Source organism: Manduca sexta, chromosome 21 (assembly GCF_014839805.1).
Source record: "Manduca sexta isolate Smith_Timp_Sample1 chromosome 21, JHU_Msex_v1.0, whole genome shotgun sequence".
Classification (NCBI taxonomy): Eukaryota; Metazoa; Arthropoda; class Insecta; order Lepidoptera; family Sphingidae; genus Manduca; species Manduca sexta.
Genome location: NC_051135.1, coordinates 6,421,132 through 6,438,598, shown reverse-complemented (window position 1 = coordinate 6,438,598; position 17,467 = coordinate 6,421,132). Strand labels below are relative to the sequence as shown.

Below are 17,467 nucleotides of genomic sequence, written 5' to 3'. Positions count from 1 at the left end.
TACATTTCGAGTCACTTTCAAGAGTACAACGGTCATAGAGACGAAGACTTAGTAGGCTTAGTTTATAAAATAATAAATATTTACTCTTCTTCAGTTAATACGGTTAAGCTCTTAACATACATAATTATATTGTCAGTTAAGTAGTGACTATGACTAAGTTATGTTCGAGACTCGGGTCGCGAACGACTAATGTATATGTTACCGGTAATCTAAAATCTGGTATTCTAGTCATTACCTAGGCAATGCAATAAAAACGTCCAAGTAATGTTTGAAATATTTATTTTATACTATACCAAGGTATTCTATACAATACTAAACAGACAGCCGATAATGTGCGTAAAAGTTGTTATTTAATAGTTTATGGTGCTTTCTAGCCGCTGACATAGTACATTCGCTTTCCTCATTATGTTCTTGCATATACACAGTTCCAACCTAACCTAACCTAACCAACTTTAAGATTTCTGTCACATAACTTTTTCGACATTCAAGTAGTAAACTAAATACGTCGTATGAAGAGTAAAAACGTGTTTTATGTATACGTAATTTTATAAATAGATAGGTAAGAACTTAAAAAATACTGATTACTAGTCTCGGTGGACCAGCGGGTACTACATCCCTTGGAATTGTACACATTACCTAATATTTCATACATCGCCCGGATTTTCCGGGTATTTTATACTGTACCTAGATTTTGTAAACAATGCCTGAATTATATAAATTGCCGGTAACATATATGTGAAGGGTTCGCTATGTTTTCTATGCATTCAATGTTTTACATCGACTTTCCTTATGTAGGGTCGAAAGATTTCACATGAAATGAACCTATACCTAAGTTATAAAATACTTAACAGGATTGTACTCGCTCCTTAGGTTACAAATAATCTTGATATCAGCCATGTTAGCAAGTTTGTTGAAAATTCTTAAGCAATTTCAGAGTTTCCCAGTATAAAACTTGTCTTATTTGTCAGTTTTAGTTGATGGCTAGTAATAAAGTTCAAATGTTGGTAACATAACGAATAGAGCGATGTCAATAAAATTTGATAGAATATTTAAATAATATTTTTTTGTACTTAATGATTTCTTTAAAATTAAACTATTTTTCGGATTTTGTCGTGGTTTTAATATTGTCCTTTTTCTCCCGTCGTTTAATAATAACTATATTATTCAAAATCGTACTTTCTCTTTCTAGATCGAATAAATATATGTTCCAACTCAAAAGATGATGAGATACAGTTATTACCGACTACCTACTTACATAATATGTATTTAAAATTCCACCACCTTACCGTCATTTACGTTACAAAAAATCATATACGTACTATTCTTTTTCAGAAATTAAATATATCATTTCTGAATTTGTTAATAGAATTTAATAAGTTAACTTTAAATTATTATTATAAGTATAAATTACTTCCATCTATGCATTTTACAACCATGTTATAATTATAAAATAATATTACATTGTGCTCTAACGTGCGCGTATATTTTCAGCTGTATCAATAACTATTATATTATTATTATAGTATCATATTATGCTGTTATTACGCTAATAAGTAAAGAAAACTGTTTATTTACTTTACAATTCCGAACAATGTCCTTCTAGTAACGTACAAGACAATAGCGAGTTACTTGCACCTGCTCCACAATACTCTCAGGTATTAACCCCTATTAGTGGAGTTTACTTGTTCCCAGGTAAATCCGAGCATCATTCCTATGTTAAATATACATATACGAAGCTGCCGCGTCGCCCGAATAAACCCGACCTCATTTAGTGTTAGCAGGTTCAATTAAAAACTCCAACTTAAAAAAATTAAATTGGTACAATCGATTAATATAAAGTAGAATGGTTTCAAATGTAATTTTAATGTAAATGGGCTATGTTATCTATTGTTGCGGGTTAAGGAGTAGTTAAACAGAAATCAGATGATATTATACTCATTTATAAATGCCGTCAAGTAACTAACTACGTTTAAACATGCCATGAAAGCTAGTGATGCCTTTCGCAACATTAATATGAAATAATCGACCTACCTGTTTATTAATACATATAACATTATAAAAGGCAACTTCATAATAGCAGGGTTACTGTCTCGTAAATCCGCGTTAAATGTCGGCTTTTCTTTTGCTTTTAAAGCGGCCTCACTACTTAACCTCCGTTCCTTTCTTTAAATGTCAGCAATGCACCTAAAGCATAACTCCCCTGGCACTGTGGTTCATCAAAATCTTAAGACTCAAACTCGCTTCCTGACTGTTATAAAAATAACATTAATCTTTATTACCTTATATTAAAATTGACAGAACAATATCCGCGAAAACCAAGTAATCTTCCACTCAACGCTGCTTAAAGCTTGTAAAACCAAAATATTCGTGAAAAAAAGTTAATCAAATATTTTTATCATCATTCTTACGTCGCGACATCGACAAGTTAAGACCTTTCCACTTCGGGAAAATTTGATATTAATCTGTTAGAAAATTCATTGAAGTGGATAAAGTAGTTCTTACGGAGCTTCCTCAATGAAATTAATTGATTAATTAGTGCTGTTATTATTATTGGAAATTAAGGAAAAAATCTCTCATAAAATATGTTATTTGCTAATACGTTATCGATGTGAGAATTTAAAATCGTCTCTTTGATAACGTTCCAGCCTATTTCGGTCGTAACCCGTAAGCTTTTGGTTCAATGCCTAGCTAAGATAACTATATATTAGTTGTCGATACAAGCAAATGCGTGGAAGTTGACCGAGAAGCGGGATTAGTGTCCAATATAGCAAAAACATACACCTCTTATCACTTAAAAATCAGATCCGAGGTGTTTCACTTCGCTAATACCTCATCCACCTATCCCTTAAGGAATAAACCCATAAGCATATGCACATAATATTTGAATATTTAAATGTTTAAACGTAATAAACTATACCTTTATTTCATACTTAGTTGCATTTATGCTATAAACACCTAAGGTAGATTACTACAAAAATTTCCAAACTACCGTCAACATATTCGGTATCATTGAACTGTGACGAAATATCATGTGGTTCGTAATAGTTGCGGAATAGGATCAGACTCGACGACACAATAATAACACTAATCAAATCAGCAACGCTCGTCATTTCCGGGAACGTTGATTAAATGTGTACAGTATTTCATTTTTGTATCAACGTTGCTCATGTGAACTTAGTAACATACCATATAGCATGCAAAATGTATTTTTTAATCTGCCTTGTGGCGTAGTTATTCTGTACATCAATTGTAGTGCTGAGGTTTTAGGTTTAATTTCGGAGTTGGGTAAAGCAATATTGCATTATTCAGTTCGAATGCAAATATCAATTGAGTCTTGTATCGGGCCTGATGAATCTTTCCTAACCGAATTTAGGCTTCAGCAGTCAATCTCTTCGAAGATCAGCCAGGCACGCGGGAGATATTATAGTGCACAAGTGAGTGCGCAATACGTGTATCCTCTATTCCTTCACTACCATAGTCCAGCGGCAATCCGACATGACCGGAAAGAGTACAGGGCGGGATCAACAGCTTTACCTTCTTTTCGAGGCATGAGAGTATCACACCACTAACTTCCCAACTCCGAGCTACGACTGAGTAATTTTTAAGAAGGAAAACCCCAGTAAATATTATTTTTGGCCCTACTCCGGATTCGAACCCAGGACCTATGCGCAGTAGTCGTACTCGTATCGCGTACGCGTTACAACTACGCCACGCGAGGTACCGGGCCTGGTAAAGGGTGATTAGTTCTCGTTTTGTTACATGGATCCCAGTTAATATATTGTGTTATACATTTCTGCCTACCGCCAATAAGGGAAAATAGCGTGATGCTACGCAATGTAAATAATATGTCATTCCACAGTTTTACGTTGATATAATAAAAAAGAAAAACTTTACAAGTCAGTTTGCATCGAGTAATCTTAACAAACACTGGCGATTGTAACAATCACGAATAGAAAGCTACACTATCTCTTAGAAGATAAGTGTTATTTTAATTTGATTATTTTCCTTCGGGAAATGACTTAAACGCGCGTGGCACTCAAACCTATACAATAAGTTTAAGTCATTTAAGTACTGGAAGTTTTTAAACTATTTTATATCCAGTATTATTTTAACATTATAATTACAACCAGCTATGATATAGTAAGGCTTGTGACGTAATTTTTGGAACGTAACTGATTTTCCATCAGTCCGGTCTATACAGCCATTCATACTTTTAAAATTAATTTAAAAAATACTTAATAAAATGAATATAAATATTGCATATTTGAAAAATATTACGAGTATTCAGACAGGAAAGTATTTAACAGTTATAGGAGCGGCGATAGCCATATTGTGAATGGACCGAACTGGCGAGACAAATGTCCGCAGGTTCCAAACCCAAGGGCACGCACCTCTGACGTTTCTAAAGTTATGTATGTATTCTTTATAAATGAACGCTTGGTTTAACGGTGAAGGATAACATAGGGAAGAAACCTGCATACTCGATAAGTTCTCCATAAGAATTTCGAAGATATGTGAAGTCTGCCAACTTGCACTAGACCAGCATGGAGGACTAAAGCCTAAACCCTCTCAGTAGTACAGGAGCAAGTATAAAATACAGGGCTGATATTATTATTATTATTTATCTTTACAGAATTTTGCATGGTCAAAGTTAGTGAGATAAATAAATTACTCATTTTTCTGATGCTTTACACATAATTTTGTAAGGCAGCCAAAATTGTAAAAGATGATGCAGTATCGATGTAGCCGTAAAGTCCTAAGACATATAAAATTAATAATACCGTTACCATGTTTTCGTTCATTGGATATGTCAACTTTTAATTTTAAATTTATTTCAAGTACAATTTTTTTGGCATACATTATTTTCTGATATTATTATTATATTAAATAACCTTATTAACAAGCTTTTTCATTTCTCCTGCACCGAAACGATGCAACATAAATGAATGTATTTATTAATAATCATTAAACAATGTTTACATTGCAATTCGTATATCGCTATCGTATTCGTATGTCTACCTTGATCCCTTTATGCATTTTTAATAAATAATCATGACCATCAACTAAGACCAAAAAACACAAAATATTACAACATTCGTAACATTGCAGGAGAGATGCCGGTCCAGGCGGAATTGGAGCCGGAATTCCTTCAAGAGCTGGGAAACCACACGGTGACACAAGGACGCGACGTGCACTTCACATGCGTCGTCAACAACCTCTCCAAATACAGGGTGAGTTGTTAATTGATCGGAGATGTAGTTGAATTTAGTTGACTATCACCTTTCTGTAAATATTTGTTGTACTATTCGCGCAGTAAGCAGGCGCAGCTGGTGGTAGGATATATTTTATATCCGCCTCGATAGCCACCACCGTACACAAGGTGTTAAAACGCCATAATGACCCACGTCAGTGAGTCTTGTTCGGGTATCGGCCCGCTGAGGGGTTATCTCTCGTCAGTCGAAATTCTATCGGACCCCACTCCTATACTTACCATCAGGTGTACTTTATATATAATAAAAAAAATATATACTCATTATGCTACAATGTCCTTCAAACTGGAACACACCAGTGCATGAGTACTGCTGCTTTCGGTAGAAAGAAATATAGTAATGCATAGTTAGAATACAAATAGAAAACAATTGAAATAGAAACACTTCAGTTTGTTAATAAAAATTAATAAAATGAGACACAAAGGTGTAATTTTATGTTCAGTCAGGACATTGGAATGGCTTAAAATACTTGTATTTTTTATATTTACTCGTATTTTGTGCAACTTGATATCTGGAGTTTTAACTGGCTTGCATAATGTAATGTAGAATTATTCACCGCCATTTTTAATAACCGAATCCCATCGCTTTTTTTTATTTATCTCAAAATTACAGGAATCAGAGCAATTTTTTTATTGTCATGCTTACAAATGAGTTATTTTGATTGGTTCATTCTAGGAATCAGATTGAAGATTGAGATAGGAATCGTTTATTGAAAACGACTGTAAGTGAATGCTATTTATCTAAAAAAATACACGAGATCAATGATAAAATATGATCTATTAAGATAATAAATAATGTTGAAAATAATAACAAGACAAATTTTATAAACTACAGGAAAAACATTGACTTAGAGATCAATTAAGGTATTTAATCGGTGATCTCTATAATTTTTAAATCATTCTGTACATGTAATATGATTGATGACATGTACTTTCTTATTTATCCCAACATATTGCTAGCTGCAAAAAGAGCCAGTCAAAAAAATATGAATCTTTAATAAATATAAGATATAGCGGCTAGACCGTACATATTATTATGCACTCAGACAGGCGCCTAATGAAAAAAAAAATAATGTCAAGTTGTAACTCGTAAAAAGATGATGGCCCAGTCGCCATACCTTGTCTATTTAGAGAGCATACCGGTTACACACGCCTGCAAATGATTCACAAGCCCAATTAGGGTTGTCACGCATCATATCTTATAATTATTAGTGAATGTGTTATTTTTTATTGATAGTTTTTACTATTACAAATATTGGCATGTCAAAAGACACTCTTTATACTTCAAGTATATACATTATATTAAAATATTTTCGGTATTCATAAAATCATAGATTCGGAAAGAATAATGAGTAACATGATATCTAGGTAATGAAAAAAAATCTTATTTCTTATGTATAAAGTCCACATTAATTTATCACAAAAAAAAAAGTATTGAGTTAATTTGCAATGACCTACGTCGAATACACAATAATATATTAAAATACGAGAGACGATCGACACTGGTACAGTCGAACTAAAAAAACATTAATTTATTTTCCACTATTCTGCAAATATCAATGGAATTCGCATAGACTCTTTATCAAGGCATTTATCTCGTCCCTAAAACTAACTTTTAATAAAGATAAAAGTAACTGAAATATTATTAATATTAAGTTGTATATGGCAACAAAACAATCGGTGTATACATTTTTTCAGTTATAAATCCGAAAATAAACACATTTTTAATTCCTATATTAATTAATAAAATTATTTTACCATCAGTATTATACAATACTTACGAAACGCATTTACATCGGTACAACACACTATAGAATTACCAAACTTGTTTTCGTGCAAGTCGAAGTCAGGTAATAAAATTTGCCTTAACGATAAACATCTATATAAGTAAACATACATACAAGCGAAATACCATTTAATGGCTGACTAATCAGGAAATCTCTAGAAAGGTAAGCCAAGATAACTTTTAAAGTGTAATTATGTATTTTTCTGTGGTATGTAAGAAAATTTAAACTTTACTCAATTCTTACTTTACAAAATGTTGCGTAACAATTATAAAATTTAAGCAGATATTGTAACTACAATTGCAGATGACATATACGTTAGTCTTCTCATGACTATAAAGGATGCAGTCTTCGAAAAGTCTAGAGAAAATTATATTATAAAAAACCGCGAAAAATAGTTTTACTTCAATGTTTAACATTCGCGCAAAAATAAGAAATCAGTAGGTTCACTTCAAATTGTGTTAAGACTATAAAGATCGAAAATTTTAATGAATTTGATATATTTATGCGATGAGAAATACCGTACAAAACGATTTTAAAATGAGTAATATTTTAGGCTTTCCATCACAGAGTTTTCACAAGGGGAGATGCAGGAATTTAAGTTAGTGCGATTATTAAAAATAATCGACTAGTAACAAAACAAGTTTGACCTAATACTATGGCATTATACGTGTATGACACCAATTTACAAATAATGAACACTTAAGAGAATGGGAAGTGAATAAGACCATAATGTTTATCTAAATTATTTTAATCAATTACAAATTGACATTCAGTTCTTATTGTTTAAAATTTACATCGTAGGAATTATATTTTTTCACTAAAATTACTTAATTTTATTTACTTAATACCGATTAAGGTATGATATGTCGCTAAAAGATAAAATTGGTCAGTTAAAATCTTACATAATTTAATCTGCGTTAGATACATACAAAATTTACTTCATCAGTAATAATATGTTGATATTATTACTGATGAAGTAAAGTCATCAGTAATAATATCAACATTATACAAGAATTTAAGTAACAAGTATTTAAGTAGCTCAACAGCTTTGTAGTAAGTTACGTCTAAAAATAGTTTGCTATTAATTTACAAAAGGAATATATATTATTAAGTATTTCTTTTAATTTCAAATATGTATTTCGGCAGTTTGTATTCATGTCCAAAATTTTGAGTTTACTTTCGAAATAATGGATAAAGTTAATTATAATAGTTAATACCAACTAATATGATTAATAAAAAGTCAGAATTGTCGAAATTTATTGAAAAAAAAAAAACATCAAATCTACTGTATAATATTTATAGGCACAATAATTCATCGAACTTTAGACTAGTACGAATTATACTTGTATTATTTAACATACTTAACAAAACTAATTTAACAACCTATTCAGAACTATGATTATGTACTCTACAGTATAATAAATAATGTAGTTTTTAAAAAATCTACAATTTAATTATCCTCCTTCACTTTGCAATTAAGCTATATTTTTATTTTCACCGTTTTTGAGATTCATTAGTTCCTTTCCTTCTTCGCCGGATTTGTCCGTAAAATAACTTTCTATTTCTTGAAGCGACTTATCTTTAGTCTCCGGTAAATATTTGTATAGTATAGAAATACAGAAAGTAGCTGACAGTCCGTAGAATAAACAAGCACCGTGTAAACCGAAGATTCTAAACAAGAAAGGAGAAATTTTTAAAACTGTAGCCATGAGTGCATCACTAAATATGCCCATTATAAACATGGCAGAACTTTTGAATTTCAAAGGTATCAACTCCCCGTATATCGATGTGCTCATTATAATTGGTCCGCAGCTTATGGTCACCGAAAACAATATTAAGAAAGCAATAGACAAAATATCGTTTTCAGGAATCACAGACAATTTTATCAAATATAAATAAAGAGAGGTCATGAACAAAAATACCATGCCAATCGTCGAAGCCACAAGTAGCTGCGTCCTTCTTTTTAGAAAATTTGCGAACACGCATCCAATATACATTCCAAGTACTGTGACGCCGTCTAATATCAGCATGCCTCTATACGCCATTGGTTCGCTATTCGTGATTTTCTTTATTATGTGAATGGCGTAAATACCAAAAGCAATTTTACCTGATAAATGACACAAACCCATCATCACCATACACAGTAATATAGGTTTATAAAATTCTTTGCAAACTGTTGTCCTCAAAAAATTTACAAACCGATGACGTAGCGTTCTTTTATCCTCAGCATGGCTTTTACGATACTCTTTTTGGGATTTTATCAGGTATTCCAGTTCTTCTTCTGATTCTTTGTCGTATCCTTTCAGCCAGTGATACGAAGTAGTGCATTCTTCGTACCTTCCTTTGGTAGCCAGCCAGTACGGCGATTCCGGCCAAATGAGAACAGTCAGAGTGAAAGCAGAACAAACGAATCCCAGTATGCCAATATTCTTCCACGGGTAGAACGTGCCGATGGCATTCGAGGCCCATATTCCCCAAAAGAACGACGCTGATTTGATAGTAAGAAATATTCCTCTGTACTTGACCGACGTGTATTCTGTGATGATAACGGGAAGTATGGTATGCGCGCCAGTTTGTGCCATGCCTTGCATTATTTCACTGATTAAAATTTGTGTCGTGTTTGTGCTAAAATAGAAGACTATGAAGACTACTAATGAATTTACGCACAGAATAACAAAAGGTATCTTTCGTCCGACGAATTCGGTAAATACTGGTAATATTAGCACCCATGGCAGTCCTCCATATCCTATAACAGATGCTGAAAATAAAAATAAATACAATAAATATAAATCTGTTTTGTGTGTGACATCTAACGACCTACGACGTTCATTATTACTCGCGCGATTAATAATAATTAAGCAAATAAATTCGTTATTGAAAACGTATCATCGGTATAATTTCGCGCGCTTTTTAAAATATCTGATTTACGTTACATAGCCATGACTCCATCTCTTCACTGACTGCATCTGTTGAGTTTGCCTCCTTTCTTATTTGTGGGATGAACACTGTTGGCGCTCCCGAAGATAATCCGAGCATGAAATATATAGTCCATACTCCACTGCAAATGGTGAGCTAAAATATATAAACCACATTGAATTGCCATACGGACCTTGCGGACTTCCCTACATAATACAGTGACACAAATTTCTTTTCACTTTTCCAACGAACCAATGTACTTGAAACGTCTATCTATCGTCGTAAATATACACACACACTCACGTCTTTTATCCCCGTAGGGGTAGGCAGAGGCGCAACTGGTGCACAAACTTTTCGCCGTGCGTGTTTTATCCAATAATATGATGGGGAGTGAGTCTATCGCCACGTCGAGCGCAAATTCCAGACTCTGGGCTAATACTAAGTAGATGAACCCAAAATCACCGCCAGACTCAGGGTTCGAACCCGAGACCGCAGTAGTCAGTCGTACCGTGATAGAACTACGCCGTCGAGGCAATCGATTTGTATATAAAAGAAATAAATACCTGTTTTATAAATGGCATCCATGAGCACTTTTTATTTTCACCAATATTATCACGCACACTTATTTCTTTATAATTGGAGTCCATAATGCACTGAACTAGTAAACGTTTATTAAAACTTGATTATTAAATGTCACTTAGTTCAGACGATAATGCGCATCACTAAAAATTACATGCAATTATGAGATTTAACAGAATACATTAATGTGTAAAATTTTCGTTTCGATTTTATTTTTATCTTGTTTATATTCAGAGTTGGTATAATATGTGCATTTACATTATGGTAATTTGATTAGTGCGAAAATTCCTAACGGTTTACGTACTTAGCTACTACAGTTGTATTTTACACTATCATTAGAATAAATTATGATTGGACAACCATCGCTAAGCACAGCGTAGATTCGAGTGAGATCCAGATATTTGTACTCAACTTGCCAGCGGTGACTTGTTCGATAAAACTTGTTTCCCCGCTTACACCTTGCAAGGATTCGTCCGATATTAGGATGTCATGACGTAAAGAGGAAAATTATTGATTTTTATTAAAATTAATTTGAATAATTATTTCATTAAAATTAAGAAAAATTATTTTAGTTACATTATTTTTTTAGATTTTTGTTATATTTTGTTTTATTAATTATTTGATTTGCATTTTCAAACTTATTCGTATTCGGCTAGCGCAAGCTGAATACAAGTAAGTTATATTTAATGACATACAATCAACATAGCTGTGATTTTTAATACTATAGAATTATGTTCAGTTTACAAATTACTCATTGACGTAACAGTTTACGATTATTTGCAGCTGTTATTATTAATGCCATTAAAATAAATATGTTTTTATATCGTTTACATGCAATGTGCTTTCTTTACGACTGCTGAAGTAAATAAATACATACTATAGACATATGTAAATACTACAGCGTGTTTTTTCGGTACAATTCCGTAGAGTGGATACAACATTCTTAATACTGGCACATGTCTCAACTATAAATGCAAAAGAGTATCAAACTTGTTTTTTAAAGTAATAAATAGTTTCTAAACCTGTTGTATGACAATATGGATTTCGGATGTCACGTGGCCTTGCCAATCCTTAGGGCGCTTTCACATTAGTCGCGCGGCAAAGTAACTCCATAAAACTTGCCACAACACAAACAACACTCAGTAAAACACCTAAGAGGGCATTCAGTTTGCCGTTAAATGTCACGCGACTGCAGCGCGGCGGCCTTTCTATATGGATTTAACTTGCCGTCCGACTAATGTGAAGGCGCTCTAAGTCTTGCTAATATATGTTGTGCAATGATTTTAAATAATAGTTGTCGATTTCATGACCTATAATCTCGTTCGTATTATCGATGGTCATTTACTCCATCACTATTACTAGAAAATGTATTTTTATCTGTGAAATTATAAGTAATATTTCCGATTCGCCCCAAGTTAAAGTCTCATTATCGAACAAATAAATAAAAAATACTTTAAAGTTGAATTTATTACCATATTAAAAACTTAAATGTTTCGCGGCTATAAATAGTCACAACTGACAATAAAACAAAATTGTTTTGAGATACCTAACATTAGATTGATTAAGCAATATTTATTATTACTCGGAACACGAAATTTTTATGGGCATACAATTTTGAATCCGACAAATGTTCAATAAACAATTTTATTATTATTCAAAACAACAACAAATTATGTTAAACTATGAACACAAAAACCCCAAGCCGAGTGAGCGAAGAGAGTATCTCACGGTAACTCAGTTTAGGCGCCAAAAGCGTTAAGAAGTTCTGAACTAGATACGTGTGTAGTTTATTAAAGATCAAGTGACATCGTTATTAGAATATAACGTCCTTCAGTTCCTGGATTATAAATTATGTAAACACAAAATTGTATTCACAATTTGAACCTTATTCACTTTGAGTTATCCTCGATATGGCGATCAGGATGTTCATATCACGTCGCGACGGAAATAATTTTGACCATCGATACCTACCTACTCTATTCAGACATGCTGATACACAAAGACATGTAAATTTTATGTGATGAGTATTATCTTCTTTTATTAATTTTTTTTTATAATCTATGTTTTTTTTAGTCCATGAGGTGGACTTAGTGCCAGATGCATTCTTTACCTTTGTATAGAGATTGGACTAATTGAATATATAACTTACAAACTAAAACGCTTATAACTTCAATATAACTTATACGTGTAGCCTTATAGACGTCTCTCGTTGAGCCTCAATGGATACCAACGACTTATATGTATTTTCTAGCGCAGTAAATCGCATAATTTAAGTCGAACTAAGGTCGCTAAGGTCGCTTACATGCTAATTAAAATCACAACAATAAACCAGTATTCAAGGCCACCATCTATCATCAGATCTTTTTGATACGCACAAATACATTAGAATCTATATTGGCTATGCTATTTGATAAATCCATGATAATAAGACAAAAATTTAAATCATATGATTCACAATGTTTTAGTAAATATCCGTATACATAGATATCACACATCCATAATAACTGAATGATATAACTTTGAATATAATTAGCGTCATTTGGATTTGCTATTATCTCCGTAAGGCAATAAAACTATGTCCTCTGTTAATGACACCTGTATGTAAATAGTCGTGAACATAAAACAGATATTTCAATAAAACTTTAAATCTAGGTAAATTGCTATTGCTAGGGTCATGAATATAACGTGTAATGCGTTAATTAAACCATTGGAAGGTAATCAGAAAATGATTCAAGAATGTTTTCATAGGTTTTTTGCCCTATTCATTGACAGTCGAAAGTTTTTTTTTACAAATATAGATATATTTACGAACACGCACATCCTATAATTATATTGTAATCTATATTTTTCATTATTTCATTCTTCTACACAATCGTGCATGCCTGTACTCGCTTATCATGTTTCTTGGTGTGATTTTGATAACGACGACGGGGAACGAATGAGTACCTTATAAATAAATTAATATTAACTGGTCTCCTATCATGGGACCAATGGGCTCTTGAATAGGTGACGAATCTACAACTTTTATTCTAGGGTACGAGTTTTAGGGGACGAGTGGGTCCGAAACCTGTACGACACCATCAGAAACATACATACTAACTATTTGACACATTTATATTTTATTATTTCATTTATGATGTACTGGTGTGCCTTAACAAATATTTGCGTAACCTTCGAACATTGTTCGTCTAGATATTGTGGGATCGCGACTGTTAAGCAGGTTTTCCTTGTTTGGACCCATTAGCAGACTTGTTGTTGTGCTTATGACCTTCGATAGTTTTTTCACATCTGACAAATTCACGACAAAAAGTGAAGAACGACTGTTCTCAGTAAACAAATAACCATCCAACCAGTAATAAGTAATTGCTTTAAATGTTTTTTTTCTGGTTTTTGTGTGAGCCTACTTAGCATAGGTATGTTTTGGTTGTTATGAGTAATATTATTATTATTTGTTGTACTATTCCCGCAGTTAACGAGCGTAGCTGGTGGTAGGGTATATTTTATATCTGCCCTGATTGCGACCACCGTGCACAAGGTATTAAAATCCGCTATAGTGGCCCACGTAAGTGTGTCGAGTTCCGGGATCAGCCTGTGTACATCCAACCTTCCGGCATAATTGTGCCGACTGTCGATGAGTAATTATCACTCGTCAATCGACATTCTATTGGACCCCAATCCACTTACCATCAGGTGCAGTGGGGACATTTGCCGTGGCCCTTAAAAAAAATTGAGTGCCACTAGAAAATAATGTATGCCAAAAATAATTACACTTGAAATATATTGAAAATTAAAAGTTAACATATCCAATGAACGAAATATTACATGGTAATGGTATTATTAATTGTATTTGTAATAATCATATTCTAAAATTGTGATTACAACATAAGTATGTGCTTTAAAACTTACGTTTTAAATACCTTTAATACCTACGAGTTAGTCTTAGGACTTTACGGCTACATCGATACTGCATCATCTTTTACAATTTTGGCTGCCTTACAAAATTATGTGTAAAGAATCACAAAAATGAGTTATTTATTTATCTCACTAACTTTGACCATGCAAAATTCTGCAAAGATACTTAGATGTTTTTGAAAAAATTTCGTCAACTTTAAAACAGAATCCAATGGAATTTATTACACAGCCTGTATTAACCTTTACGCAGCTTTTACCTTAAAAAGTAGACAGGTCTTTTATACCGGGAAAAAATCAATCGAGTGGAATCACGAGCAACATCAAGTAAGTGCATAATAATTGCCAACATATCATGTGTGTTGCACAGCAACGTGGTACTCCTTAGATTGCATTCACAGTGTATCTGCAGCGCAGAGCGAAAAGCTTGTCTGAAATAAGTACATCCTGGTACTTGTCTGAAGTACAAGAATACTTTCCTATTGTAAGCTTTTCAATTTCTATGTAGCCAGGTGTGTTTTATTAGTGCTTTCATTGTATTTTTATATATTCATTTTACGATCAGTTGTTTCACATTATTATTTTACAGCAGTGACCTTGATAATTGGATTATTAAATTTTAATCTTTAAATAAATCGAAATTCGGTTTTCATTTGCTTAACATGTGAAACAGTTCAAAAATAACTCTAGACGCCAGACAAAAATATTTTTATGCTTCCATTAATTCCATCATCGTTGCTAGAGAGTGCTACTAATAGAAATACTATAGAAATAAAAAAGTAACAAACATTGATTGACGGTACATTTCGATACGATTCAAAACAGTCTTCAGGCTCAGTACGATATCTTCTTCAGCCTATATATTTACCCAATGCTGACTGTAAGCCACTTGCAATGCACGCCAGGTTGATCTGTCCAGGGCAGTCCTCATCCAGCTTTGTCCCGCCACGTGGACCAGGTTCAGTCCGATATTATTAATATAATAAAAGTAATAAGTATAAAAGCGTTGTATTAGTGAATCACAATTTCGCCCATACGTGGAATATCGGACTTTTACGTCTAAAGCGTAATCTCTCTACGGATTTTTACTTCTAACTAATATTATTACATTGAAAGTTTATAAAAACGTTTAGAAGTTTGTCAGATAAACACGCAGAAACTGCTAAACGGATTTAGTTGAAATTTAGCACACGATAGTCCATGACCTGGAATAATATGATTTTATAACCGGACAAAATATTATTATAGAAATTTAAGTTTAACTTTATAGATAGATCTATATATATAAAAGAAAGTTCAGTTAGTTATTTTATTTATAACCCAAGAATGGCTGAACCGATTTGGCTGAAAATTGGTAGGAAGGTAACTTAGAACCAGGAGACGGACATAGGATACTTTTTATCCCGTGGGAATTATTTATTCCCATGGGAACGGGATGTGACATAAAACGTTGTATAACAAAACGATATTTGGTATGGAGATAGTTTATGACCCTGGGAAGGAATAGAGCGCTACTATCCCGGGACAATACATAGTGGGACTTATATCCTGAAAAACATCTTCACGCGGGCGAAACTGCGAGCAAAAGCTAGTGATTAATAAAATTTCTGGTTATTTAGGAGCTGTGCTTCATCGCTATTGGTTAAAAATGTTACCTTAAATTTCAGAAACTGTATTTTCCCTTCCATCTACTAAGCATTAAAAATTTTAACATAATAGAATTTTGCATGTAATTTAAACCTGTTTACTTCTTTACCAGGAAGCTATTTTAATAGATATTAGTTACATGACGTGATGATTGGTTACTATTATCATGAAATTTAAACAAAAATATAGTTAGTAGATACGTCATTATGAACATATAAATAGCAATTTTTTCTTACCATAAACTGTTTTATCAAAACATGGACATAACGATATTATAATAAGGGTGCAATAAATTGTTATGAAATATACACGCGCATTACCTTAAAATATATCGTGTTGCACTCAGCAAAAATGCATGTTAATAATAGTTGTACATAATTCACGTAGAGGGTTCGCATTCTGCCGCTAGGAGCGCCAGCATCCAGCTTCCTCTCGCACTCGTCGGATATAATTCTCACAAACAATGAAATTGTTACTAATTTATTTTCCAACCGCAACAAAGCGAGATGTCACATGAAAAATGCTCGAAAGCGGCGCGGATGAGACGTCGTGCATTCCGCGGGTGAAACTCTCCACAATTTTACGTGTCGTTCCCTCAGTTTTACATTCGCTATAGCGTTTAAGTCACATTAAGTTTGGTGCCGCTGTTGAACAATACAAACGATTTAAAACTTGGTGGCGCACCGGGGAAATGCGAGGGATTTATCACATTAATCCTAGATATAAAATGAAATTTCATGCTCGTATGCAACCTCAGAGGCGAAACGTTTTGTTTTGCAGACACTCACTCTAATTGCATTGTTAAATTCAGCTTCAAAGCTTTCGAAATTTTCTTAGTGTTTGTGTAAAATAATTGTTCTAGTTCAGTTTACTACCTGAGCACACTGTGATTACACATTTGGCTGTTAATTCATATTAGGCGTTAATCAAATAGCAGTATTATGTTATTGCTAATTACCTCGTTGAAACTTAGCTCATATTTCGTTCAGTGAACGAACATGGAATATAAATTACTATGAAATTTAGATTTAGCAAACTATATCTTTAATCCTGGTATACGTAATATAATCCACGTGTGCAGGCAAAAATATCATATTGGCTTCGGATGAAAATGCTTTCTGTAAACGGTACAATATTCATGCCAACTTTGGGAGTGCAGATGATTAAAAATAGATTCTTCAGATCTGTACGTAAAGTAATGAGTTTTTAAATGTTTCGTAATTTAAAAATAGACTTATCTAAGAAACAAAACATAATGATGAGATCTACTAAATAGTATAAAGTCTATAAAGTCTTCTCTTTCTTTGTCTTCTTGAACCTTCACTGTATAAATTAGCTGAGAAGCCTTGGGTTTAAAACA

General features: G+C 33.0%; 2 protein-coding genes across 5 annotated transcripts in view; one reads left to right on the top strand and one right to left on the bottom strand.

The window, feature by feature from the left end:
• Positions 1-17,467, top strand: part of LOC115445018 (lachesin) — an 87,848-nt gene that overhangs the window by 27,433 nt on the left and 42,948 nt on the right. For both annotated transcript variants that reach the window (XM_030171069.2, XM_030171058.2), the window contains exon 2: positions 5,110-5,231. In XM_030171069.2, coding sequence (XP_030026929.2) covers positions 5,110-5,231 — 122 coding nt within the window. The remainder of the gene's footprint in view (positions 1-5,109; positions 5,232-17,467) is intronic.
• On the bottom strand, positions 7,811-11,152 carry LOC115445007 (facilitated trehalose transporter Tret1). Of its 3 annotated transcripts, none has more exons than XM_037441018.1 (4): positions 11,128-11,152; positions 10,536-10,694; positions 9,990-10,128; positions 7,811-9,814 (listed from the first exon to the last, which is right to left on the bottom strand). In XM_037441018.1, exons 2-4 carry the CDS (start codon positions 10,617-10,619, stop codon positions 8,532-8,534), a joined length of 1,506 nt encoding a protein of 501 aa, XP_037296915.1. In that variant the 5' UTR covers positions 10,620-10,694; positions 11,128-11,152; the 3' UTR covers positions 7,811-8,531. The 3 variants fall into 3 exon arrangements, with proteins under 3 accessions (XP_037296915.1, XP_037296914.1, XP_030026907.2); XM_037441017.1 differs by lacking the exon at positions 11,128-11,152 and adding an exon at positions 10,856-11,020; XM_030171047.2 differs by lacking the exon at positions 11,128-11,152 and having other exon boundaries at positions 10,536-11,019.